The 27988-nt window shown below is 45.2% G+C and overlaps 1 protein-coding gene across 1 annotated transcript in view; it reads left to right on the top strand.

Moving 5' to 3' along the window:
- The window catches only part of LOC134438328 (SH3 and multiple ankyrin repeat domains protein 2-like), a 258811-nt gene that overhangs the window by 102178 nt on the left and 128645 nt on the right, over positions 1 to 27988 (top strand). Inside the window, exon 11 of the mRNA XM_063187875.1 lies at positions 23383 to 23525. Within this exon, the coding sequence (XP_063043945.1) occupies positions 23383 to 23525 (143 nt within the window). The remainder of the gene's footprint in view (positions 1 to 23382; positions 23526 to 27988) is intronic.

Below are 27988 nucleotides of genomic sequence, written 5' to 3'. Positions count from 1 at the left end.
AAATATCGTTTCAGAGTTCCCTAAAAATCTGGAACTCCTCCCACTTTGTCGAGAAGCATAGAACCATTAGCAAACCAAGGGCGGCGGGTCGACAATGCAGTTTGGGAAATGTTAATTGTTATGCTCTTGGTTAGATCAAGTCTGGAAGAGATGTAAAAGTCGATGATAATCAGGCTAGGGACTTAAGTTGCCAATACAGCAAGCAAGCTGACCTGGGAAATGGATGATTGATGTTGATACTGCTGACGGTGCTTACACACCTCAAGCGTGAGACGTCTACTTAACATGTCCGGTATCAGTCCGAAACGGTAAGAATACATGAAAACAGATCATGCCTTGCACACAGGAGCGCGGTGTAAGCACGGCGCATGTCCGGCCCCGCAAGCGATGCTCCTTGAAAATAGAACTCGAGTTCAATGAGCGGGTTCCATTGAAAATTAATGGCTGCTGCCCACGGATAGAACGTGGACGCTGACTGTGCGGTGTGAAGGCAGCCCGCGAAACTCTCGTACTCGTGATGCTCCCGAACACGTTAAGCGAACGCGAGTATCTCGGTGTGTATGCACCGTGAGCAGGGCTGGACTATCCAACAGGGCCAGTGCCACAGGGCCACGTGGGCACCAACCATTTACAGCCAGTCAGGGGACACCATGTGACAAACTTTACAAATGTCGTTAATAAAGGGGGCACCTTTGGGGGCGTTGTGGGGCAGCCCGCTAAGCCCCCCACATTTGGGCTTGCATGCCCACGGTTTGAGTCCGTCCGGGGTCATTTCCCGATCCCCCCCCTCTCTCTGTCCCACTCGCTTATATATATAAAAAAATAAAAATAAAGGGGGCACCTTGAAGGTGTGGTGCCCAGGCGCACCACAGTGTCTTGATACAGTCCTGCTGCTGAGACCACTGTGTAGGTTGTACAGTAGATAGATTATTTTCTTTTCTCGGCAGAAGAACACAAGAAAGATAAAAATGGATTGAACATTTCTTAAAGTCGGTTTGTGTGTGTGTGTGTGTGTGTGTGTGTGTGTGTGTGTGTGTGTGTGTGTGTGTGTGTGTGTGTGTGTGTGTGTGTGTGTGGGCGTGTTCGCCAACAGCGTAGGTGGAATGCCGGAAATACCAGGTCTGTAATCCGCATGGCATTGAAAATGAAGATGTCTGGAGCAGTACACACACACACACACACACACACACACACACACACACACACACACACACACACACACGCACACACACACACGCACACACACACGCACACACACACACGCACACACACACGCACACACACCACACACTGCTGTGACTGTCAAGCCACGTCTATGTGTGACTCATACTCTCTCTGTGTGTGTGTGTGTGTGTGTGTGTGTGTGTGTGTGTGTGTGTGTGTGTGTGTGTGTGTGTGTGTGTGTGTGTGTGTATGCGCACATGCATGTGTATGTGTGTGTGTGTGTGGGGGGGGGGGGGGGGGTTGTTGTGTTGAGCTTGTGCATTGGAGGATCTTGTCAGCTCCCTTGGGTTGGTGAAGATGAAGGGAATTGGTGTGTGTGTGTGTGTGTGTGTGTGTGTGTGTGTGTGTGTGTGTGTGTGTGTGTGTGTGTGTGTGTGTGTGTGTGTGTGTGTGTACGTGTGTGTGTGTGTGTGTGTGCGTGCGCGTGTGTGTTGGTTTGGGATGTGGAAAATAGATTCAGTAACTGGGCCATGACAAGCAGGGTATAGAAAGTGAGTGGGGGGGGGACTGAATGAATTCTGGAGAGAGAGCCAGTTGTGTTGGAGCCGCATCACTGATCTCCACGAGCCAATCACATGCCACCTCCCCCAACTCCCCCCTCAAACCTACCCCGCCCCCCCCATACACACACCACCCCACCCAGTCAGTCAGAATACCCCCTTCCATCCCTAGACCACTGCTGATCTTATTATCCCCCCCCCCTCCAGCTGATCTTATTGGCTCCTCTCTTCCCTCCCTCCCCCCGTCGCCCCCCAGCTGATCTGATTGGCTCTTCTCTTCTCTCCCCTTTAACAGTGTAGACAGTCAGGTTAACCTCTTTTCACATGCTGCACACCAGAATGAACACGTATGCACCCACACACACACACACACACACACACACACACACACACACACACACACACACACACACACACACACACACACACACACACACACACACACACTCACACACACCATCTCTGCCCCCATTCACATCCACTTGCCAGTCAGGTAGACCCCACAGGTTTTCACACGTCACTCACACAAATGAATGCACTCTCTCTCTCTCTCTCTCTCTCTCTCTCTCTCTCTCTCTCTATCTCTATCTCTATCTCTCCTTCTCTCAGACACACACACGCGCGCACGCGCACACACACAAGTCTGTATAACTGCCTTTCACACCTGATGGCTCCACAAAGAAAAGCCTGTCAGATCTTCTCCTTGCGCCTGATACTCAAACGAGAGACGTAGCGAACTGTGAGGTGCACACACACACACACACACACACACACACACACACTCACACACGCACACACGCACACACGCACACACGCATGGCCTATGTATTTTGGGCTATGTATGTGCTGGGTGATGAGCTTATCACTTTTTATTCAAAGGTTTTACTTTTAAAGGCTCTGCGTGCCATATGAAATGTCACAACAGCCAGAGTTTGCCCGCGTCCGCCATAGCTGGATAGCTGTCTTTCGTACCATGGTCACTGCTGTAGCCTACTACTCTGGACGTGCCCATATACTACTGACAATACAGTATAAATACTGTCTTTTGAATTCAGTATTGAAACAATAGAGCATGGTAATGGTGTGTGTGTGTGTGTTTTTTTTTTTTTGGGGGGGGGGTGTCTGTGTGTGTGTGTGCACGTGTGTGTGTGTGTGTGTGTGTGTGTGTTTGTGTTTGTGTGTGTGTGTGTGTGTGTGTGTGTGTGTGTGTGTGTGTGTCTGTGTGTCTGTGTGTCTGTGTGTCTGTGTGTGTTGTGTTTCTGTTTATGTAAATGGGTGGCTGTTGGCACGCATGTACAAGTCCTTGCATGTGAGCACGTCAGCGCGGACTCGCAAAATATGTCAGGAAAATGGGACCAGCCTGGTAAAAGAGGCTGACTGTTAGTGACACAGTTCACGCTGCTTCAACCCCATTTCCATCTTTCTACACAGCACAACTGCTCTTCATACTGTATCATAGGGGTGGGCGATATGATGGTGTTAAATCGTGAATCGTGAAATCGAGTACAAGATCGTCTTGAATCTGCCAAAGTGGAGGAATCGTATAGATCGTCTTGCAGTGAGGATGTTTATTATCAGTATCAGAGTGATGTCTACTTACTTAGTGTTGTTGTCTTCACTTTTATTCTATATGTATATTATTGTATTTCAATTGTGCACTTGATGAGAGTGTCATCAGTGTGTTAACATTTGATTAATTGCTAATTACAAATTGCAAGTATATAAAATGCCTGTTTTTGTTTTTTGCGGTTTTTATTTTTCGATGGAAGATCGTGATAAAANAAAATAACGTAATTGAGATTTTATGTTCAAAAATCGTGATATTTCCAAGTTCAGAGGAATAGATGTGTGCACATCCCACCCGATGGGCCAGGTGCAGGACAATCAAAAATCCGAGTGAAAAAGATGAAGTCCGCAACACTGCTTGTTTACTGTGAATTATTTAATAGAGCGCAACGTTTCGACCTTCAGGTCTTCATCAGGCAAAGTGTGAACATGGGATTGAGTGGGTCATTTAAAAAAAAACAAGGCCGACAGGCGGACAACAGATGCGTCCCTCTATGCCAGTTCCAACTATGCCATTTCCCCCCCCAAACGCCCCCCTGGCCTCCTCTGTCAACGCCCCCCGAGGATGTACTTTTTGTTTATTGGTCATCATGGACACTCCAAATATTGTGGCAGGCAGCAAGGCAGCAAAATGGCGAGACATGGCTTTATTTTTTTGCAGTTTAGGGTATAATAAGCTTATCATCATTCTTGGATTTGGAAAAGAACCATAGGCTATGATTTGAAATTTCACATAGCCTAGATGAAGTGAACATTACAAATTACCAGACATTTATTAGGCCTAACAACCTTTAGTATCACGCCATTTCAGCAGTATGTGCATGTGGGAAAGAATCTAAACATCGACAAATAATAAATAAATAAAACCGTTTGGGTGAATCATGCGCTTATGGACTTTTTTTCAATACCAGCTTCACCGTCAAGGCACAAAGCAGTGAAACTCAATTACCCAGAATGCTGCACGTGAGCTCTCTACCCGCCGAGTGATTCTGGAAAACAAACATGGCGGCAACTCGCTTTACTACCTTAATAATGTGTTAATCCGACGCTAGATTTCTTAACTGATGAAAATCGAAGGCAGAAATCACATTGTATTGTATAACATTGTAGTGTCTAAATATGAGGTCGATTGGTCTATTTGAGGCGTACATCACGATCGGCTGAGTTGTTGGCCTCACGTTTGTCAGTTAGCCTGTGGCTAGGCTACTTTGGAAAGGCTATGCTTGCACGCATTCGCTCCGGTCCAAAATGGCAAGTCTGCCGCCCTGTGGCCACAGGAAGGAACAATTTAAAGAAAGCGTTTCAGACACAAAAGCGTTTCAGACACAATTGAAGGCGGACGGACGGACGGACGGACGGACGGACGGACGGACAGACCCTCTTATAGAGATGCTGGGACGCATCTAAAAATCGTGATATGACATTTTTAGATGCGTCCATCTCTATAACAGGGTCTGTCTGTCCGTCCGTCCGTCTGAAACGCTTTCATTAAATTTCCGTCCGTCTGAAACGCTTTCATTCAATTGTTGTCCGTCTGAAACGCTTTCATTCAATTGTTGTCCGTCTGAAACGCTTTCTTTAAATTGTTCCTTCCTGTGGCCACAAGGCGGCAGACTACGGAGCGAATGCGTGCAAGCATAGCCTTTCTATACTAAACCGGATGCTAACGTTGGCGAAAAGTAGCCTAGCCACAGGCTAACTGACAAACGTGAGGCCAACAACTCAGCCGATCGTAATGTACGCCACAAATAGACCAATCGACCTCATATTTAGACACTACAATGTTGATTTCTGCCTTCGATTTTCATCAGTTAAGAAATCTAGCGTCGGATTAACACATTATTAAGGTAGTAAAGCGAGTTGCCGCCATGTTTGTTTTCCAGAATCACCCGGGTAGAGAGCTCACGTGCAGCATTCTGGGTAATTGAGTTTCACGTTATTAATGCACAAAATGCGTGTTTTTAAAAAATAATGCTGCAGTGAGTTTAAAAAATCAAACGGAAGGGCAATGGTGCTTTTCGTTGCGCTCAGAGAGAGTACAGGAGAGAACGCGTCTTTCGTAATTGCTTTGCAGTCGTGTGCATTTGATAAACTCTGGCACGGAAGTTCACTGCTTTGTGCCTTGACGGTGAAGCTGGTATTGAAAAAAAGTCCATAATTCACCTAAAGGGTCAACCCATAAGCGCATGATTCACCCAAACGGTTTTATTTATTTATTATTTGTCGATGTTTAGATTCTTTCCCACATGCACATAATGCTGAAATGGCGTGATACTAAAGGTTGTTAGGCCTAATAAATGTCTGGTAATTTGTAATGTAGCCTACTTCATAGGCTATGTGAAATTTCAAATCATAGCCTATGGTTCTTTTCCAAATCCAAGAATGATGATAAGCTTATTATACCCTAAACTGCAAAAAATAAAGCCATGTCTCGCCATTTTGCTGCCTTGCTGCCTGCCACAATATTTGGAGTGTCCATGATGACCAATAAACAAAAAGTACATCCTCGGGGGGCGTTGACAGGCTAGGAGGAGGCCAGGGGGGCGTTTGGGGGGAAAAATGGCATAGTTGGAACTGGCATAGAGGGACGCATCTGTTGTCCGCCTGTCGGCCTTGTTGCTATATCGCCCACCCCTACTGTGCTTCATACTGTATCATCATCTCTACACTGCACTAATTCTACTGTGCATGATCAGCATGTCATTCGCTTGGCGCTGTAGCCTGTTGCATGGTATTGCATGCATGCAGCCTGGGCGGGTCTGTGTTGCGTTATGTGTGTGCTCTGCACGTTTTTGTGTCCACAGTCCTGTTTCATCCAGTGCTTACCTAGCCTGGGAGTACCCATGCTGCCTTGCGCATTCTTTTCGAATTGCTGGACACTTGTGATTTAGTATGGCGTTCGCCGCCAGACAAGTGCTTACCCCTAAAGGCTACGATACGATCCGATTTAATCGTGGGCTGTAGGATCGATGCATCAATATATTTGGATTATTATTTACACCCCTACACGTCGTACTGTATCGCCATCTATCTCTACAGTGCACCAATCACACTGTGCGTGTGCATGTAATGTAATGCGCTTGGCACTGTAGCCTATTGCATGCATGCATGCAGCCTGGGCTGGTTTGTGTCTGTGTTGCGCTGTGTGTGCGTTGCGTGTGCTCTACTGTAGCCTATTGCATGGTATTGCATGCATGCAGCCTGGACGGGTCTGCATTGCATTGTGTGTGCGGTGCGTGTCGCGTTGTGTGTGTGCTCTGCACGTTTTTGTGTCCGCAGCCCTGTTTCATCCAGTGCTTACCCCTAAAGGCTTATCCTGTTGTGTCACTGTCAGGGTTGCCAGATGAGGTTGATGATTTCCAGCCCAAAAAATGCTCCAAACCCACCTAGAAGCACAAAAAAGCCCATTTCTATTGATTTCTATGGCAGAAATTGGGCGGGTTTTCCTGCTCAGTGCCATTTTTACCCGTACACGGCCATCCAAAGCAGCCCAATTGGGCGGGAAACAGCCCAATCTGGCAACACTGATCACTGTGTGCACTGTACTCCCGGCCTACACAGCTGTTTGCTTATATATATATATATATTTCTTTTTTTCCCCTTGCTGCGGTTTTCCATGTGTATTTGTCATTCTTAAGGATTAGTGTGTGTGTGTGTTTGTGTGTGTGTGTGTGTGTGCGTGCGTGCACGCGTGTACGCGTGTGTGTGTGTTTGTGTGTGTCTGTGGATTGAGCCAGCAGCAATACAGAGGCTTTATTTACTGGTGATGTAATGCGAACACACTAAGGTGATTAAGACACATGCTCTCTCAACCTCCATGCAGATTAAAATGACACATATGGTGCCATTATGGAGCCTACTGTACTGTACTGTACGGGATGCATCCAGTGTCCAGTGTCCAGCGTCCAGCGTCCCTTTGGCTCCCGTCTCTGTTCTCTTCCTGTCTACTGTGCTCGCACTGTAATGTGATGTACTGTGTTGTGGCTGCGATGAAGAGTCGTGATGTTTACTCTGGATTTACACTACTGTTTTCACTTGGTTTACACTACTGTATGCACATACGCACACTCATGCACGTGCGTGCATGCACACACACACACACACACACACACACACACACACACACACACACACACACACACACACACACACACACACACACACACACACACACACACACACACAATTGAGGGACCTCTGGATTAAAATGACACATATGTTGGCATTATGTACAGTATGCTGTCCGTCCATACAGTCCCATCGCTTCATGGCTTGGGTCCCACACAGCACCGTGTGTGGGCTCTGCCAGTGACACAGATAGATGATGATGATGATGATGATGATGATGATGATGATGATGATGATGATGATTCACGCCTGTGCTCAAAGAGAGCTGTCCAAATAAAAATAAACCGAGCACAAGACACAATATGTCAGTTCGGGTTTTAGTCATGCGAAGCGTGTGGGGTCTCACATGCTGCGTCCCAGGGGCTGAGAATGGAAGCGTGCGTGGGATGCGGCGTCTTGTGCCAGTCTCTCTGCCGTCTGTAGTGTGTCGTATGTCGCGCGCATGTGCGTGTGCGTGCGTGTGTGTGTGTGTGTGTGTGTGTGTGTGTGTGTGCACGCGTGCGTATGTGCCTCTTGTAGCAGTGTTTCCCATACATTGAGGAAACTATGGCGGCCCGCCATAGTTTAAATTTGGCCGCCATAGTTTACGAAAATGTTAAAAAAAAAAAAAAAAAAATTTTTTTTTTTTTTACTTTTTTATTTTTTTTAATTTTTTTTAACGATGTCCGTTTTTGTTAAAAACGATTTGAATTACGATTTTGAATTTCCTTCGCATTTTCCTCCTGGAGTAAATACATCCTATAGACTCTGTATTGGTTATAAGTAGTCCCACGGTAACACAGAATGAGGGGAAAGCATTAGGAAGTGACCGTAAGGGTATTACAGTTGATTCATGTGTGCACACGTGTAACATCGGGTGAGTAACAGAACATGTGCGCAACGATGCGTTATGACACGCCGATATGCGAGGATCTTCGTCCAAATCGCTAGTCGCATGCATCATCGCTAACTGCGTTTACATCGCGTGCCGCGTGTAAGGGAAATGTTAGTTGTTGACATGTATGGAATTCACTTCAATTTGTGCTGTTTCTTGCTTCAGTTGTGGACAAAACGATTGGCCAAACTCACAATAGAAAGCCTTTGCTGTGCTACTGCCCCTGAGAGCTGGAAAAAAAAACCTTCATAGAAGAAGTCACACTTAACAGGGGTGTTAACCAATCCAATGAGTTCTCTCATTGCTCTCTCTCTCTCTCTCTCTCTCTCTCTCTCTCTCTCTCTCTCTCTCTCTCTCTCTCTCTTCTCTCTCTTCTCTCTCTCTCTCTCTCTCTCTCTCTCTCTCTCTCTCTCTCTCATAGTAGCCTACTATTTACCCATAACAAATGGTGAATTTCTGAGCCCTTTTTAATTTGTAGCCTATACCACTGAAGGCATGATAATGCTTCATCATATTTTAGAAATAGAGCCTATGTCTTTTATATACCAAATGTTTATTGTCATTTTGAAATTGTTTCAGTTGTTTATGACTTGTGTATGACTGAAATTATCTCTGCATACAATCAGTGCTGCATTGCTTTGTAAAGATAGGCTATTCAACACAATTTAAAAAACACACTGAAAAGATACGGCCATAGTAGCCTACTGAAAACATTTTGTTTCTTAATTAATGGTGATTAATAAATGGTGGCCTTAAATTTTCATACTGACATCCTTGAATTTGACTTGGTAGATCACGGGAGACCATCAACTTCAAAAGTAGATCTTGGTTAAAAAAAGGTTGGGCACCCCTGCTATAGAGAGAACCACAAGTACTTGAAAGACAGGGATCAAAAGCCTAGTAAAGTTGTTGTAGTTTACTTGGGTTTGGGAGCAATATAAAAAACCTTCAGAGAAGGGACAGTTGGGATGAGTTTACTAACACTCCCTAGGCTTTGTTTTACAGTTGTAATGAGTTTGGTGACAGACCTTCATTGACACAGCAGAGGAGACATATAGAAATATAGAAATGAATGTGTAATGAATGTGAATATAGACATAAATGTGTAATATGTTGTTCAGCCCTTTTAATGGGAGGAATTTGGAAAAAAACTGGCCCTGTGACCAGCACCCCTCATGTAGAATGTGTACGCCTACAGATATGTGTGGGGGAAAAGGCATAGCCTACCCTCTAAGACCCTTTTTGTCTATGCGTTAACAGTGTTCACAGTGCTCTTAAATTCTTATCTCTGCTCCTATTTTGTTTTATTATTGTTTCCCAGACCCCTGCATGAGGGACGAATGAAACTGTGTTGTAAACAGAAATTATTCACTGTACTGCATTTTTTGACAATGACAATGTACTACTATTATACAAGTCATGGGTAAAATCTTATGTAGCCTTATTTCTCAAAATATAAATGGCTGAAATATAGGCCCAGGCCTACAGTTTCTCCATGCGCCAATGTCATACTGTAGTCATTGTTTTGCCGTTTTGTATTTACGCTGCAAGAATACACCCTCCCCCCCCAAAAAAAGGCCCGTGTGAGAAGACCCCCCCCCCCCCCCCCCCCGGACAAAAATAAACCCCGGCTGCCCCCATAGTTTCCAAAATTTCTGTGGGAAACACTGTGTAGTGTAAACTTGTCACTGGCTGTTGCGGTCAAAGCTATATCCTCCAATGCTGTCTTCCCATTTGGACTGTCTGTGTTTGTGTGTGTGAGTGTGTGTGTGTGTGTGTGGGTGTGTGTGTGTGTTTGTGTGCGTGTGTGGGGGTGGTGGTCTGTGCATACATGCAAGTGCGCTCAGTTGTTGAAAAGCACACACTACATTACATTACATTACACTTTTATCCAAAGTGAGTTATTTACAGGGTATTGTTTACAGTTCCTGGAGCATTTGGGGGGCCAGGGGGGTGCCTTGCTCAAGGGCACTTCAGCTATGGAGGGTGGAAGGGAATGGTAAGGGAGGGATTCGAACCTGGAACCCTCTGATCTACAGCCCAACGAACTGCTTAACCATTAAACCGCGTGTACACCAGAAACAACCTACGCTACCCGAGAAGCCGAGATCGCCGAAGTTTCGCCATGAATTAGCTTTGTTCTTGGTAACACTTTAATTGACGACGGTGTCATAAGCCTGTCATTACAGTGTCATGATAGTGTCATGACACAGTCCATGTCATAAACATTTTATGACTGTTGGCCTTAAAGGAGCACTTCTGCCAATTTCAATTCTGTTGTATTGCTCACGCTACCCTTGACTTGTCAGTACCTGGTGATGCTGCATTTTTCGGCACAGACTATTCCGAGATCTGAGCTATTCGAATGGGGGCAGATTTTGTTTACATTAAAACCTTTCTTAACATAGGCCCACATCAAATATTGTCCCAAAAGGTATTGCTGTTTGCTACTTGTCTGCTGTGTTGCATAACCTTTTGGATGTTATTGGGAATAAATCAAGATGCTTTTTTGAAATGTTAACAAACTCTGCTCCCATTACAATGACCAGGATCTCGGAAAAGACTGAGGAAAAAAGATATATATTCTCAGATACTGACAAGTCCGGGGTAGTGTGAGCATTACAACTGCATGTCAAAATTGGCAGAAGTTATCCTTTAAGTGACATTCGGTTATGGCCAAGACAACCTTGCCATAACCGAATGTTTATAACATGGACATAATGTTAATGACTTATCTATGACTGTGTCATGACACTATTATGACATTGTAATGACATGCATTGCAATGACACTGGCATCAAGTAAAGTGTTACCCTATTCTTTCTGGTCGTGACATTGACATGTCTGACGTAGCTAATCACATAACGGTTCTGGGTTGTCAGCCTGAGACATTCGGAGATATGAACATTCCAATTGGTTTTCGCCGGAAAATATTGTAATATTAGCTCGACTTTAATCGTTGAAATTGTGCTCTGGTTGCTCAGGTCTTCAGCTTCGCTCCTGCTGAATTCACTTTGGTCGCTTCATTCACCGACCCTCCATGGAGAAAATGAGTGCGTTGCAATATGCGACCTTGCCTCCTCCACTTGCCTCCTCCACTTGCTTCTCGTCATGATGACATCACTGACAACAGCATTATATTTCAATATCTTGCAAAAGCTCAATTGTAGAGTCTTTTTCTCATTTGCAATTGGGATGGTGAATGAAAAACAGTCCCTCAAAAGTTGTTGTGGCTAGGCTGACAGCTGGGAAACTTTATTGTTTTCTCCACGAGGGACGAGGAGACAAGCGCAAGAGGAGGAGGCAAGGTCGCATATAAAAACGCACTCAATGACTTCCGTCGCTCAGGTATCGTAGGTGGCTCTTGGTGTACACGTGGCTTCACATCATGGGTACCTACCCCCGCACCATCTCCATTAGCGGCTCTATAAAAAGAGCTCCATACGGCCCTGCCGTGGCCAACCGGTAGGGCACTCGCCTGTCATGTGGCTGACCCGGGTTCGATTCCTGGCCCGGGTCCTTTGCCGAGCCCTCCCCATCTCTCTCCCCATTCGCTTCCTGTCCACCTCTCACACTGCCCTGTCAAATAAAGTTAATAATGACTCAAAAAAATCTAAACAAAACAAGAAAGGAGCTCCATCCAGTCCTACAATGAGCCCTTTCCCCTTCTCATCCTTCTCTTCTCCTTGTCCTTCTTTTCTCCACTCTTCCTCTTTCCTCTGTCAGTCCTCCTCCTTCCCTTCTCCTTCTCCCACTTTATCTCCTCTTTTCCTTCACGTCTCATCCTCCTCTTCCTCACCTCCCTCTCTCCTCCTCCTTCCGGTTTGTCTCTCCTCTCCTCTCTCTTCTCCATCAAACCAAACCAGCCTGCCCTTCCCCTTCCCTGCTTCTCTCATTCTTGTCCCCCTTCTCTCATCTTTCCTATTATTCTCCTCATCCTCCTCATCCTCCTCCCTCTCCACTGCTTCCTCTTATCCTGTGCTCTTTCTGTTTTTTTTCCCCTTTCTTTCCTCTGTTCTCTCTCCTCCACCATAGCAGTGTGGCCAAGGGCTTCGCACAGATGCCCAATGTCTGCACCACTCTCATCCTTCATTTCTCCTCGTCCTTCTTTCCCCTCTCCTCTTTTTTCAGTCCTTCCGGTGTGTTTCTTCTCCTGTGTTTACTCTCTCTCTCTCTCTCTCTCTCTCTCTCTCTCTCTCTCTCTCTCTCTCTCTCTCTCTCTCTCTCTCTCTCTCTCTTCCTCTCTCTCTCTCTCTCTCTCTCTCTCTCTCTCTCTCATCCTCCATCAGTGTGACTCTGCCAGGGTGGCCATATACACACTCTCTCTCTCCTTCTCTCCTTCTCTCCTTCTCTCTCTCTCTCTCTCTCTCTCTCTCTCTCTCTCTCTCTCTCTCTCTCTCTCTCTCTCTCTCTCTCTCTCTCTCTCTCTCTCTCTCTCTCTCTCCCATCACAGCAGTAGTGTGTCCAAGGGCTTAGGACAGCTGCCCATGATGGCCAAATGTCAGCACCACTGATCTGCACTGTGACTCACGGCTCTATCATGACTCGCCACTCTCACTCTCTGACTCCCGCTTCCTGTCCTCCTGTCTTCCATCCGTCCCTCTATCCGTCCCTCCATCCTGCTGCACATTTACACAGCTCTTCTCTGTGTGTCTTGCTGTCAGCTCTCTGGTCGCTGATTTAAAGGTGCACTGTGTAATATTTTGGATAGTTTATTTCCAGAATTCATGCAGCCCATTCACAAATGTTGCCTTTTTCATCAATATTTACCACTACCATCAAATTCTAAGTATTCGTTATGACTGATAATGCATAATACATTTTGACATACATAAAAAGGGGAATCTTTTCCATTGTCCACCATTTTTAATTTCAAGAAGTCGACGTACTGTATTTAGCAGCCAAACTTACTGAATTCTGGTCATACTATTAAATATTGCTTCATTATTTAGTAAATGTTCATGAACAAATTAAACTTGTCAGTAGACAACAGTTTCAATGAGCAGCATAGCTGCAATACCTACTTTGACCACCATCCTACACAATGCACCTTTAGCAACACATATTTATCAGCATACAATATATCTCTAAGTGGAGGAAGGAAGGAGGGGAAAGCTCATCGTAGCTGAAATTCATAGGCATGGAGTCTTCCTCTTTTTCCCTGCCAGCTCTCATCCCTACTGTTATGACAACAGTATTTAAATAGTTCTAGTATATGTGGGCTTGACTGTGACAGCAGCAGCTCTTGTATAGTCGCTACGTATGTGTGGCTTCAAAAAAAGAGGGACGGTTGCCTAGAGCCACTAGAGTCTTTAAATAACATGACCTGGATGAACGAGGAACTTCACAGATGTACGGTACTCTGACTGTGTGCTATGCGTAGATTTCAATAGCACCACCATAACTTAGGTCAGTGTTCCCCCGTGATTTTTCTCACATACCCCCTAATTCCTGTTCTATATCGCTTTCTCTGTCCCAATGTGACTGTTTCACGCATTTGTTATGGTAATACATAACATTTTTCCAAGTCCCCCCCCCTGCAGTGTGCTCGCGTACCCCTAGTGGGACACGTACCCCTGGTTGGGAATCACTGACTTATGTAGGCTATAGGTTTCAGCTCGGTCTCCCTGACCAGGGGAAAATGTAGGCTACGGTATCCTTTCATGTTCCTCCTTACAATCCAGACCACTTCATCATCTCCCCTGCTGCGCTTCAGCAGTTAAGTAAGGGTTAACGTTCGGCGAGAAGGTCGCTACCGTGGAATAGCAGCACGACAGAGAGAATCTTTAGACCCCGACGCGGAGCGGAGGGGTCTTGTTCTCTCTGAAGTGCTGCTATTCCACAAAGCGACCGACTCGCCGAAAGTTAACCCGCTTATTATATGGATATACTTAAATGATTCACACATGGCGGGGACATTTCTTTAGGCCTATTTAATGTTAAGATTGTTGCTGCGCAAAACAAAACAGTGCCGTTGTGAAACACCGCTAGGCAACAGCTAGGTAGCCAGGACAACAGTGTTGTCTATCACAGCAGCTGAATAGAGTCTTGTTGAAAAGTCGCTTTAGCAGTGAAAAGTCTTGTTGCCATTGACAGCGGTCTGTTATAGACCAACCCGTCCGTTATCGAAAAATAACAGACGTGCGAACGTTGGGGAGCCCCGTTGAAATGAATGGAGCATTCGACCGATGACGTCACAACCATATAATAACATCCTTTAATGTATGGAGGGTAGGGCTGTAACGATATTGGATCGAACCGAGGAATCGTGATACTCAGAGTCACGATACTGTATCGCGATGTAAGGAGGCAGTATCGTGATACGCCATTTCAGAGCTTTGTTATCCTTCAGTCCAGGAAACAACCATTATGATACATTGTAATCATGCCAGGCGCGTAACTATAGGCGGTGCAGCCGGTGCAGCCGCACCGGGGCCCGCGGCAACTGGGGGGCCCGCGAACGGCCCCCCCATATAGCTCTATACCCGTTGGTTATGAGTCAAAAAATGGATAAGCATTGTATCCTGTGCGCTGCATTGACCGAATGTCCAGACACTATTTATAGACCGTGTCAGACTCCCACAAGACGGTGGGAATTTACAGCATTAAATAAATTGCAAATTAACACTTTTAGTTAGGCTACTATATTGCTACAGGTCATTACATGGGCAGTGAAATTGTTCAGACAAATGTTTCAAATAGCAATAAAGGTAACACATGAACGCTATATGTGTGCATTTTATTTTTTACATTGCGGCCAGGGATTGTGGGATATATATTTTCATACACTATCATTGGCTGTATGTAAACAGGGAGCGCGAGTCGCCAGTGGTAACGTTCTGTTTGGAATTACCACATGATTGATTCCCTTACCAAATTAAATGCATGCTGGTCAGTCGAACGTGGACTCTTTTGTTCTCATCTTATCCATGTTGTAGTAGTAGGCTATGCGTTGTTGGCTTGAAGGCGGAATATAAAATGAGTTTAGTCACTTCATTCGCCAAGAATAGAGATGGCTACTGGCTAGCAAGAACATCCTATGGATATTAGACCTCCTTGGATATTATCTGAGAAGATTTCAAAGACGCTACGAAGAAGGTAAGGACAGGTTTCCCTATAATAATGTCCGCCGCGGCATTATATTGATTTCATATCACTCATCTCCTTCAGGGATTTTCCAATTGTTGTCACTTTCTAGTCCAGTAGTCTGGGTTCGGCAGGGTCTGGCTAAACGAAAGAGACGAGGCACATTTTTAACGGTGTCCATTCTAGTTTGTAATCTGTGACAGCGGTATTGCTGTAGTTATTCCCAGCGTTGTAACTTAGTTGTGTGTTCTCCAATTGACAACTAGTTGTGCTGACTTGCTAACAGCACCTCCACTCCATGTTGATTTTATCCTCCTGTTAGCATTATATAAGTTAAGTTCTTCTGTTAGCTTGGCTATGTTACGAAGTGGACTCTGGAGTTGTCAGCTAGGGGAGGGGAGAAAGAAATCTAAATAAGTGGACGATTCTGTGTGCGTGTGTAGAGCTCTGTCTGCGTATGCTTTACTGGTGGGCTGTCACCAATGTGTTGTCAGTCATGGTTGTCTTGGATGTTGTGTATCCACTCCTTGGTATCCACCCATGCACCGTCTCCATCTTTTCCCATGTTTTTGGTAGCCGGGACCGTCTTCCATAACCAGCGTTGCATATTGTGCCGTTATTTGATGATGCCAAAGGACGCAAAACTACTTTGCAATGGCACCTTGTGTATGTGGGGTAGTGGAATATTGAAATCATTATGAAGGCATATTCTGTTGATTGTGCCATCTATCTTTTAAGTCCTTAGTGTTATTTTTTTGATGAAGTTTAAACTGGGGTGCTTAAGATCAGCATGGTTGACTCCCTCGTCTGTGTAGCCTGCAGGCACCGTGCGCTCGCAAGCACACACGCAGCCCCCTGTCCCTGTCTCAACCGGTCTCTAGACACATATTCCAAAAGCCTTTCTTTGCGTTTGTCCTGTTGTTGTTTTTTTGGGACAGATAACTTAAATACTCTATGATGTAAATGTGCACATCGTTGCAGCATTCACAATGCTGTTGCAATTGCAAAGAAAATAGCCCACCCTTTCACCCGTAATGGCTAGATAAAATATCCTAAAATTAGCACAACCTCCGGGGGCCCGTGCTGGATACTCGCACCGGGGCCCGTGACCGAGTTGCTACGCCGCTGAATCATGCTTCCATGCTTCAAATGAGATGCATTTCAGACATCATGGGGAACCGCAGGTCAAAAATCATGATACGAACCGAATCATGAGTCGAGTGTATCGTTACTGCCCTAATGGAGGGGTGTGTACTGTAGGCTATGCAGTGTGCATGATGCCTACGTGACGTATATGCTGCTTGACACCTTCCATTTCTTTGCGATTACCTGTAATAGCTTATCTACTCTACACTTACTGCCACTGGGGGTAGCAGGACCACCCATGTTGTTCAGCGACCCAGAGGAGGTTTGGTTCAGATCCAAGCCCTCCCTTATCCGCTGTGCTTATTAAACCTACAATAAATGATGTGTGCTGCTGAGCACACACTCTGCATAATACAATGGACCCTCGTATTTTTATTTTAATATTGTGGCAGCATTTTTTATTATTTTTATGATTATTTTATTGCGCTACTACTCTGTGCTGCATTACCTCCATTGCCTGGTGCTGATTAAGTGGAAGCTAGTGGACTATAAAGAGCTGTCTGCCCCAGATCAGGGGCTGCTTCTCCTTCCTGTTATCACACGTCTTTTATCATCTGTGGTGGATGCATCCAGATTTCACTGGGTCCAGGTCAGAATCGTCTGAAAGGGCCCCCCACCCAATACAGACAATGTAGTAATGAAAACCCATTTCTGGGCCCCCTCTCTCCCTGGGCCCGGGACAACTGACCCTTTGTCCCCGTTCGTCAGCTTCCCTGGGTGGATGCACAGACAGGGCCGCTGACAGATTTCACTGGGTCCAGGTCAGAATCATCTGAAAGGGCCCCCCCCACCCAATACAGACAATGTAGTAATGAAAATCCATTTCTGGGCCCCCTCTCTCCCTGGGCCCGGGACAACTGACCCTTTGTCCCCGTTCGTCAGCTTCCCTGGGTGGATGCACAGACAGGGCCGCTGACAGATTTCACTGGGTCCAGGTCAGAATCATCTGAAAGGGCCCCCCCCACCCAATACAGACAATGTAGTAATGAAAACCCATTTCTGGGCCCCCTCTCTCCCTGGGCCCGTGACAACTGACCCTTTGTCCCCGTTCGTCAGCTTCCCTGGGTGGATGCACAGACAGGGCCGCTGACAGATTTCACTGGGTCCAGGTCAGAGTCATCTGAAAGCCCCCCCACCCAATACAGACAACGTAGTAATGAAAACCCATTTCTGGGCCCCCTCTCTCCCTGGGCCCGGGACAACTGACCCTTTGTCCCCGCTCGTCAGCTTCCCTGGGGTGGATACATCCAGGGTCGCTGACAGATTGTCTTTTTTTCCTGGTTGGGTGAAGCTCCAGGCCCATCATCACCCTCTTAAACATGCACACGTCGACACACAGTGGAAATGCAGCACTTGCTTCTTCACCACTTAAAAGAGGAGGCTACTCTGAGACCAGCACTCCAGTGGGTCTCAACCTGTTTTGAACAAACGCCCCCTTGACCTCATCATAACTCTGCAAACGGCGAAGCAGGGGTGTGTTTCTGGAAAGTGTAGTTGTTAGCCAGTCAGCAACTTGGGTAGTTGCCAATGGGAAATTGCATTGCAAACAACATAGTAGCTAACATATTTAGCAACTGTGGTTTCGAGAAATGCACCCCTGTGCTGCATTTGCTTTATTTGCTCTGGACGTGACATTGACATGTTTGATTTATGGGGGCATTTGTGGGGGCAGCCGTGTGGCCTAGTGGTTAGAGAGTTGGTCTTTCAATCTAGGGGTTGCAGGTTTGAATCCCCCTGTCTTCTACCTACATCTCCATCCATGGCTGAAGTGCCCTTGAGCAAGGCACCTAACCCCACATTGCTCCAGGGACTGTAACCAATACCCTGAAAAATAATAACTGTAAGTCGCTTTGAATAAAATGAAAGTGTCCGCTATCAGCTATCAAGTGCAATGTAATGTAATATAATGTAATGTAATGTTTGATTTAGCTAATAATGGCTGTGGCTTGACAGCCTGGGACATTAGGAGATATGAGCATTCCAATTGGTTTTTGCCAAACCGCGTCATAGCTCATTACCTTAACGTTAGCTTGACTTGGCTCTGGTCGCTCAGGTCACTTCGAGTTCGATCCTCGCACATTTTCTTGGGTCGCTCTAGTCGCTGACCCTCCATAGAGAAATAATGACTTCTGTCTCTCAGGTAGGGTGCAGTAGGCTGCTCTTAGTACACATAGCTTTAGTATTAAAACATTAAATAGACCCCCCCTCCCCCTCCATTTGCAACTTGAGTGCCCCCTTCTCAGCTGCCTGAGGGCTTTCTTATGCCCCCTGGGGGTTGTAGAGCCCCTGTTGAGAAACCCTATTCTAGAAGACACGGACTGTTGTATTGTGTGGAGTCCGCACACTTCAAATCCTTTTTGTCTTTTATTCTTTAATGGCTGGATTACGTTTCGACTTCAACAGTCTTCATCAGATTAAGGAATAATAAAAGACGAAAAGGGTTTTACGTGTTCGGACTCCTCACTTTGAAAACTACAGTTGGCCTTCATCCTGCACCTTTTCTTGAGATGTGCACAATCCTCTCCTTCAACGGAGTGTTGTATTCCCATTGCATTTTTGTGTTGTTTTACTGTGCATTCACATCACATGGATATGGGTTTAAAATGTAGCCTGCAGTATACTATAACATGGGTTCATAATGTAGCCTGCAGTATACTATAACAGACTGAAGCATGAGGACAAACAGAGAGATTATTTGGCCATCTGTTAGTTTTTTTTTTCTTTCTTGAAATCTTATCATCACGTTCACTGGCACTCTGCCACATAAGTTTGTAGAGAGTTACTTGTGCACAATCCCTGGTGCTGAACAAAAAGATTACGTATTTTTTGAAAAAAGGTTCGCACACTTCTTTGGATTTTTCTTCTTGAAGTTATTTTTTCATCTTTTTATTTATTCATCCATTGGCAATGACGTTTCGACCTCTCGGTCTTCCTCAGATTCACTCTGTGGTGAATCTGAGGAAGACCGAGAGGTCGAAACGTCATTGCCAATGGATGAATAAATAAAAAGATGAAAAAATAACTTCAAGAAGAAAAATCCAAAGAAGTGTGCGAACCTTTTTTCAAAAAACAAACTCTGCCACATAACTCATTTATTTTGAAAGTTATGTGTGCAATTCCTTTAGGAGTTAATCATTTGTCCCAAAGCCATTTTTTGCTGATTTGCTAAGTACAACTGAAGAAACCCGTGTGTAAGAAAAAAAATAATAAAGCCCTGAGACCTCCTGAGACGTATGTGTGCCCTGAAGATTTGTTAATTCATTTGTCATTGCTATAGGCTGCTGTCATCTCTGTCAACTTTAAATGTGCTGGGACTGGGAGAATTGATCATTTGGCACGAATCCAAAGAGAGTTTAGTTTGTGGACTACTTCTGTGAGCTTGGAAACACTTTGCTTTGTAATTTATGGTAGATTTTGAGGGAAGCTGGGTTTTTTTTTTCAATGGCAACAGAAACAAAAAAAAACAAGCAAACAAAAACAACAACACTATGGATAACGTGACATGGATGAATGAGAAAACTTCACACTGTACAGAAGTTTCTTATGTTCCCCAAATGTCCAGCAGGTGGTGCTGTCAGACAGTGGTAAAGCACCTCACTGTCTCTCCCACACTGACACCACTGGCAGAGATCATTCATCAACATCCGTTTCACAGATATCATTACCCCCCCCCACCCCCCAAAAAAAGGCTAGCATTCCTGGGAATGTATTGTCAAAGATTCTTTTAATTCTATCTATTTTTATTCATAAAATACCGTCTCTGGTAGTATCATTTCTGCATTGTGCAGCAGTGACAGTATATGGGTGATAAGTAGATCACCTAGAATAGGTTTCACCAACGTGGTGCCCGCGGGCGTCAGGTAGCCCTCCAGGAGCTTCTGAGCTGCCCATCAGTAATGTTAATAAACAGTGACGACTACCAGATTTAAGTCACAGTTAATGCTTGATTTAAATATGACATTATTTTTTTCTTTATAACTATAAGCAAATTATCATTCAATATGAGTGTGATTTGATTATGATGCCAAGACATCAGCAGAGGATTTTGAACAAAAGTAGCCCTCGGGTAGCCCTCAGTAGCCCTCGGGTAGCCCTTGGTAGCAGTTGGTAGCCTTCAGACCCAGAAAGGTTGGGGAACCTAGAATTTCCTTTCCACTGGTATACCGTCAAGTAAATCTGTCCTGCTGCCTGCTCAATGTAGTAATGTAACTGTAGTGGTTATACAGGACTGGTAGGCATACAGTAGGACTATGGGGACATAGGGCTATAGGAGCATAGGGCTGTAGCTGTGGGAACATAGGGCTATAGGAGCATAGGGCTCTAGCCGTGGGTAGCATAGGACGCGGAGAGCGTAGGGCTGTAGCCGTGGTGACATAGGACGTGATGCGGGGAGCATAGGGCTGTAGCTGTGGGAACATAGGACGTGATGTGGGGAGCATAGGGCTGTAGCCGTGGGGACATAGGGCTGTAGCCGTGGGGACATAGGATGCGGGGAGCATAGGGCTATAGGAGCATAGGGCTGTAGCCATGGGTAGCATAGGACGCGGAGAGAATGGAGCTATAGCTGTGGTGACATAGGACGCGGCGACATAGAGCTGTAGCCGTGGGGACATAGGACGCGGGGGAACATAGGGCTGTAGCCATGGCAACATAGGACGTGATGCGGGGAGCATAGGGCTGTAGCCGTGGGGACATAGGATGCGGGGAGCATAGGGCTGTAGCCGTGGGGACATAGGATGCGGGGAGCATAGGGCTGTAGCCGTGGGAACATGTAGGCATGCTGCCACGCAGGGAGCTGTGTGTGCGTTGGCATGTTGACCGAGATTCTCACCCCCAGCGTCGGCCTACTTACAACCACTCACATAAATCAGAACAGCTTGCAGAGGGAGGAGCTCCCCTCTCACACACACACACGCACACGCACGCGCACGCACACGCACACGCACATGTACACGCACACACACACACACACACACACACACACACACACACACACACACACACACACACACACACACACACACACACACACACACACACACACACACACATACACATACACATACACACACATACACATATGGAAGTACCAGGGGCACCCACACGTTGAAGGACAAGGTGCCCCACACAGTACACATGAAGTGGGGCGCAGAAGCACCTGTCCTACCCTACCTTACACTACCTACTCCAGAAGCACCTGTACTACACCACACTACACTACCTACTCAGAGATTCTTTAAGTATAGAGATATGCCAACATAATAGGTTTCTATGGGCACCTAATGTGACCAGGTTCCGGTCTGCCAAAAGGGCGTGTCATAATGCTCCTAGCATTGAATAGAACAATCCTCAGGTCTGCCTAGGTCTGCCTAAAGGGGGATTTCCCCCCCAATAATAGAACCAGGAAACAATGGACCAATGGAACCTCTCTCTCTCTACTCTCTCTGACCTACTCCAGAACAGGCTTGTACGAAATTCCGAATGGAAAGAATTTCAATTCAGACGATATCCACGTGAAAACACCAAACGCCCGCAAACCGCTGTTCTGTCTACTTCTCACAGCGGCATTAAAAAAGTCCTCCATGAAATCCCAAACCAACATCACTTAAAATAGGTGACAGTAAGCATGCACACATGAAATAACACTTCAGGGAGGGAGAAAATCGCTCTGCACTCATATTAAAGTGAAAAGGGGATTACATAAAATCTGTCCAGAAACCAAGAGGGCACATAAACTATGCTCATTTCTGAAAATTAAATTTATCATAAATTTGATGCTACAGTATGGTCTCCCTTTGTGATCAAAAACAGGTGCAATTTACAGTAAGCCTAGGCCTAAATAAGGTATGAGGTTGTTATTCATCACTGATTCACCTTTCATTATTGATGTGTATTCATACAATTACATTCTCATATTGTGTTAAAATTGCATTTCTAACAGCTGTATTTTCATTTTCTCGGGGGAGAAACCCAGAACCCCCAGTAGATCATTCTCACACACCCATTTCAATAAGTAGCTCACATGTTGAAAAAGCCTGAGCACCCCTGCCCTAGTGTGTTGGAGTGATTGTTCTTTTGTATTGTGTAATGAACATATTGTCTTGCCAAAGTGCAGGACAAGGTCCGATTTGTGGCCTTGTACAGAGAAGTTTGCAAACTTGGAATCTTTCTGTTTAATTTAACTCAGACTCAGACTCAGACTTTGACTTTGTTTTGTGGTGACCTATTCAACGATACGATGCAATGCGATATGATGCGATACGATGCGAAGGGATGCAATGCGATACAATGCGATTGTTTTTATTCAATATCTTTACACGGGATAATATTTAAAAGTCAAACCGGCTTTATTGTCAATTTCTTTACATGCACTGGTCATACAAAGATTTTGAAATTACCTTTCTTACTTTCCCATGCTGACATAGACATAGACTTTAGGTGTGGACATAGACAATTAGACATAGACAGTAAGCATACATTACACCTAGAGTACCTATACAATACCCATACAGACATATAAAGTGCAAGACTGGGCAACAGCAGACATACATAGAACATAAATTAAAAAGAGGTAGTGTTGTGCATTTCCAAAAACGACACAAAAGCAGGCACTCGTAGGGATAACAAACAAGGTGTAAACAGAACTCTGGCTAATGGTGGCCAGGGTGGCCCGAAACTTCACACAGGAATAAAATGGAGTAAATATGAGCTCACCAACTGGTGTTCGGTTCTTTCCATTACCTTCTGAACTTCGAATTTTTGAACCTGCACCCGAAAAAAAGTACTTGGATGTGCGTGAGATTGGACTTGTAAACAGTACTCTGACCCCTGTGACCTTTGACCCCTGTGCTTCCTCAGGAGCCCCAGCGCCAGTGTGGACATCCCCAACTCCCGCCGCAAGCTGTACAGCGCTGTGCCCGGACGCCATTTTGTGGTGGTGCGGCCCTACCACCCCCAGGTCGAGGGGGAGATCCCACTCTTCAAGAACGACAGGGTCAAAGGTGAATACAGTGCATGATGCACACGCACACACAAACGCGTGCACGCATACACACACACACGCGCGCGCATGCACGTGTACACGTGTACACACACACACACACACACACACACACACACACACACACACACACACACACACACACACACACACACACACACACACACACATGCTCATACACGCGCACGCATGCACGCACACACGTACGCACGCACACACATATACACACACACACACACACACACTCACACACACACACACACACACACACACACACACACACACACACACACACACACACACACACACACACACACACTCACACACACACGCATGCTCACACACACACACACACAGCAGTAGTCCTCTTAGCAGTAATATGGTACATTTTAAATAGTTTTAAAAATGTTAACTGAGTGACATGGATAGAGTATTGAGATCAATTTATTCCACAGGTTTTATCTTCTCTTATTATCTACGCATATATAGATATATTTATTCTTTATTGTGTTGACTGTGATGTGTGTTTGTCTTGTGTGTCTTGTGCCACCACCAAAGCAAATTTTCCATTTCATGTAAGTTTAACACTAGAACTACCACGGAGGGGTCAATTGACCTTTTTACCTAAAAGCCCCACAAGAGGGTCATTTGACCCTTTGGACCCCCTGCGGACACTCCTTTTGTTGTGGAAATGTGGCTATTAGCAGCTCACAGCTGTCACTTGAGTCACAGAGTGTTTTTGCATGTGTTTGTGTGTGTGTGTGTGCGTGTGTGCCCATATGGTGGATTTATAAACATATGGTGGATTTTTATGCAGTGAATCATCAGGATCAACGAGAATTTGGGATCAAAACTCTAAACATTTATTGTTAAAAAAATACAAAACAAAACATATTTACAATGAATACGAAAGCAACTGTTTTCCCAGTTTTTGTGTGGAAGGTTGTTGCAGAAGTAACTTATTTTGTGTGCCAAAAATAGAAGAAAAAAAATTTACAAAGAAAAAAAGCATATTTACAAAGAATGCAAATGAGTGAAATACATTTGAGCAGTCACTAACAATTCTGGCACTGCCATTGCTCCTTTCAGCATTTCCCACATGTGTATTTGTAACAGTCATCACAGCGCACTGTTGCACGATTGTCCTTGCATTTGATTTTAGCCTGACACTTGGCTCTTTGTCCGAGTTGTGGTGTGGAGGGTTGTTGCCGAAGCAATTGCTCCTTTTGGGCCTTTTTCATACCTACGTGGGAGTGAGCCAACTCTCTTGCCAGTTCAAACAGGAAATCCACCCGTCTTTCCTTTCTCCCGGTGCATAATTGATAGAGCACGTGGGCAATCAGTGCTGCAATGTCTATCATGTTGTAGAACACTGCTACTGGCCAGCGCCTTGTTCCTGCGCGGACAGTGTATTCCCGCACCATCTGGTCCATGATATCGACGCCGCACTTTGTTGTGTTGTAGAGTGTGATGGTGTTTGGCTTCTTTTTGGTGGTTTCCTGTGTCTGAATCGTGCTGTGCATGCTGCTGAGAACATACACAGTCTTCTTCCGCTTGGGCGCATACACAGTCAGTGTGGCACCAGTGGATGAAAATACCTGGGTGGTAAATTCATCGCGGTGCATCTGTCGAGTAGACGGTGGGATTTCTTGGCGAATCCTGTTGACTGTGCCGAGGATGGTTGAATTCCGGCTAAGTAGTCGTTTTGCAAGTGACAGTGATGTAAAGAAATTGTCTGTGGTAACATTTCTGCCCTTGTCCAAGAATGGTTCCATCAGCCTAATGACTACACTCTCAGACACTCTCTCCCCACGAGGCCGAGTGGGGTCCTTGTCAAGGTATGTGGAGGATGTTGCAGACGTATTTGGTTTTCAAGTCACACGCCACCCAAAACTTGATACCAAACTTGTCTGGTGTTGTTGCAATGTACTGTAGGAAAACAGCAGCGAGTCTTGCATGGGAAAAAGTTGTTTCGCATATGGTGATGTGTTGACCAGGGATGTAGGATGTGATGCAGTTGGTGACAAAACAATCCCCATATGTTTGAAATTGCAGCAAACCTATCAGTCTGTACTCGCTCACTGCGGGTGTCTCTGTCATCAAAGCGCAGGTGATGCATGATATTTTGGAAACGGCCTCGGGGCATGGTTTCGATGATGTGTGGGCTTCCCAGGTTTTAACCCAGATATCTAGCAAAATGTCATATACCTCCCACAACAGCTCATTCTTGCATCAGCACTAAACCTTCTCCCACATAAATGGTCAGTGCCATAAAAATGGCATATATCCTTCACAATTGGTTTGGCTCATTTGCATTCCTTTAGTCATTCTGTCAAAATAAACTGAATGGTTCAGCATATCGCCATGGATCCTCATCACTTGCTCATATCACTTCAAAAACAGTTTACCCGTGTGTCGAAACTAAATTCCTTCCACAGAATGCTGTTTGAAAAAATGTCAAGAAATTAGCCAAATAACAGAGGAAACTGTAGTATACACGGTTGTAAAATTATTTTCTACAAACTAGTAAAGTTACAATACCATCTGGCCTGTTGAACACTGTCATGAATTTACTGTTTACAGTAAAGAAATTCTTAAAATATTATGTCCTTGACTGTTTTGACAATTGTGTAGACTACTTTGCATATGATGACTCACACAATGAAATCATGCTGACATGTTTTGGAGAGGGCAGCCATTACACTGAGAATTGTCTAATTCGTTTACAGTAGATAAGACAGGTCAATTTATTTGGAAAATGTGCTAAATGTATGCTCAATGTGTCAACTGTAGGGTACTTGTATATAGCCATCTGCCGAGATGTACTAAACATTTGAGACATGTACAAAGCATTTGAAATTTGATGAAAGCAATGAAAAAATGCCATTCTGTTGTGGGAAATTGTAAGTTGGTTTGGAGATTTGTCCGTGTTGTTTTGAGAATGTCATCTCAGTTTCGAGAAATTAGCCAAACCAATCGAGAAAAACTGTAACTGTAGCATACTTGTACATAGCTATTTGCAAGGATGTACTAAATGATTGAGACATGTACAAAAGCATTTGAAATTTGATGAAAGCAATGATAAATGCCATTCTGTTGTGAGGAACTGCAAATTAGTTTTGGGATTTGTCCATGTTTTGAGAATGACATCTCAGTTTCAAGAAATGAGTCAAACCAATGGAGAAAATTGTAACACACTGTCCGCCAAACTGTGCTATCTGTCTTTGCTGCTGATATCTTCATGCAAGTTGCTATTTACCTGTGGTGATTTTGGAGGCTGACAGCCCTTGGGAAGAAGCTGTCTGTCCCTGTTTGTCTTGGCTTGTCACACTGTAAGGTGTGACCCCCTCACCCCTCACCCCACACGGCCCCTAACAGCCTCATTACCATAACAAAATGAGTGATTAGTGTATTAGGTAAAAGCCGGCGGGTCAAATGACCCCTCTCTGGTACTTCTAGGTAGGCAGAAAAATCCTGGTAGTTCTAGTGTTAATGGACAATAAAGAAGTCTAAGTCTAAGTCTAAGTCAGGTTTGAGCAAAGATGCAATAAAATATGTATGAAGTCACATTCATGGCCCTACCGTGGCTGATATGGTAGGGCACACGTTTACCACTCGGCTGACCCGGGTTCGATTCCCGGTCCGGGTCCTTTGCCGGTCCTTCCCCATCTCTCTCTCCCAGCTGGCTTCCTGTCTCTCCTTCACTATCCTGTCTCACAAAAACCAATAAAGGCTGAAAAGCCCCAACAAATACTTGTATATATATATATATATAAAAAAAAGTCACATTCCTGAGGAGCCAAAGCAGAACACGTCTACATCCTACTTGCTCCCCCTAGCGCCCCCCCCCCATCCATGGCCATGAAGTGCCCTTTGAGCAGGGCACCTACTCTAACTCCACTCGCAAACAGTACAGTACAGTACAGTACAGCCTGAGTGTGTAATATAATGCAGACCTGGAGCACAACACAAGCCTGAGTGGATGAGATGAGAGGCCACGGATGAGCAGTGATGCTGCTTCTGTTACAAGCACGCTTACACGCTGGAAAATGAAATCAGTGGTAGCCCCGACCCAAAGCCCCGGGGTTAGTGCACAAAGCGGCACGTACAGTAAATGCACTTCAATTATTGTTGTTTTCTCTTTTGTGTTCATTCTTGTTGTTTTAGACGCGCAGGAACAAAACAAAACTAGATTAAGTACAGTAGCTCCTCCTGTATGTCTCTGTGTTCATCATGTTTGATCTCATCCACGGCCGCTGACGGCTTTGGCTGAGTCCAGGACAAAGTCATATCAAAGGGCCCCCACTCAATACATACAATGCAATGAGAATCAAGTTCTGGGCCCACTCCGTCCCTGGGCCTGGGACAACGGTCCCCTTTTTCCCCACTGTCAGCTTCCCTGATCCCATAAAATATCTTGGCTTTTCCTCTCTTACTGGGTTGGACAAAGCATGCGATAATAAT

The sequence above is a fragment of the Engraulis encrasicolus genome, chromosome 22 (genome assembly GCF_034702125.1).
Source record: "Engraulis encrasicolus isolate BLACKSEA-1 chromosome 22, IST_EnEncr_1.0, whole genome shotgun sequence".
In the NCBI taxonomy this organism is placed as follows: Eukaryota; Metazoa; Chordata; class Actinopteri; order Clupeiformes; family Engraulidae; genus Engraulis; species Engraulis encrasicolus.
Note: the sequence above shows the minus strand (reverse complement) of the source record. Positions and strands in the feature narration are given on the sequence as shown.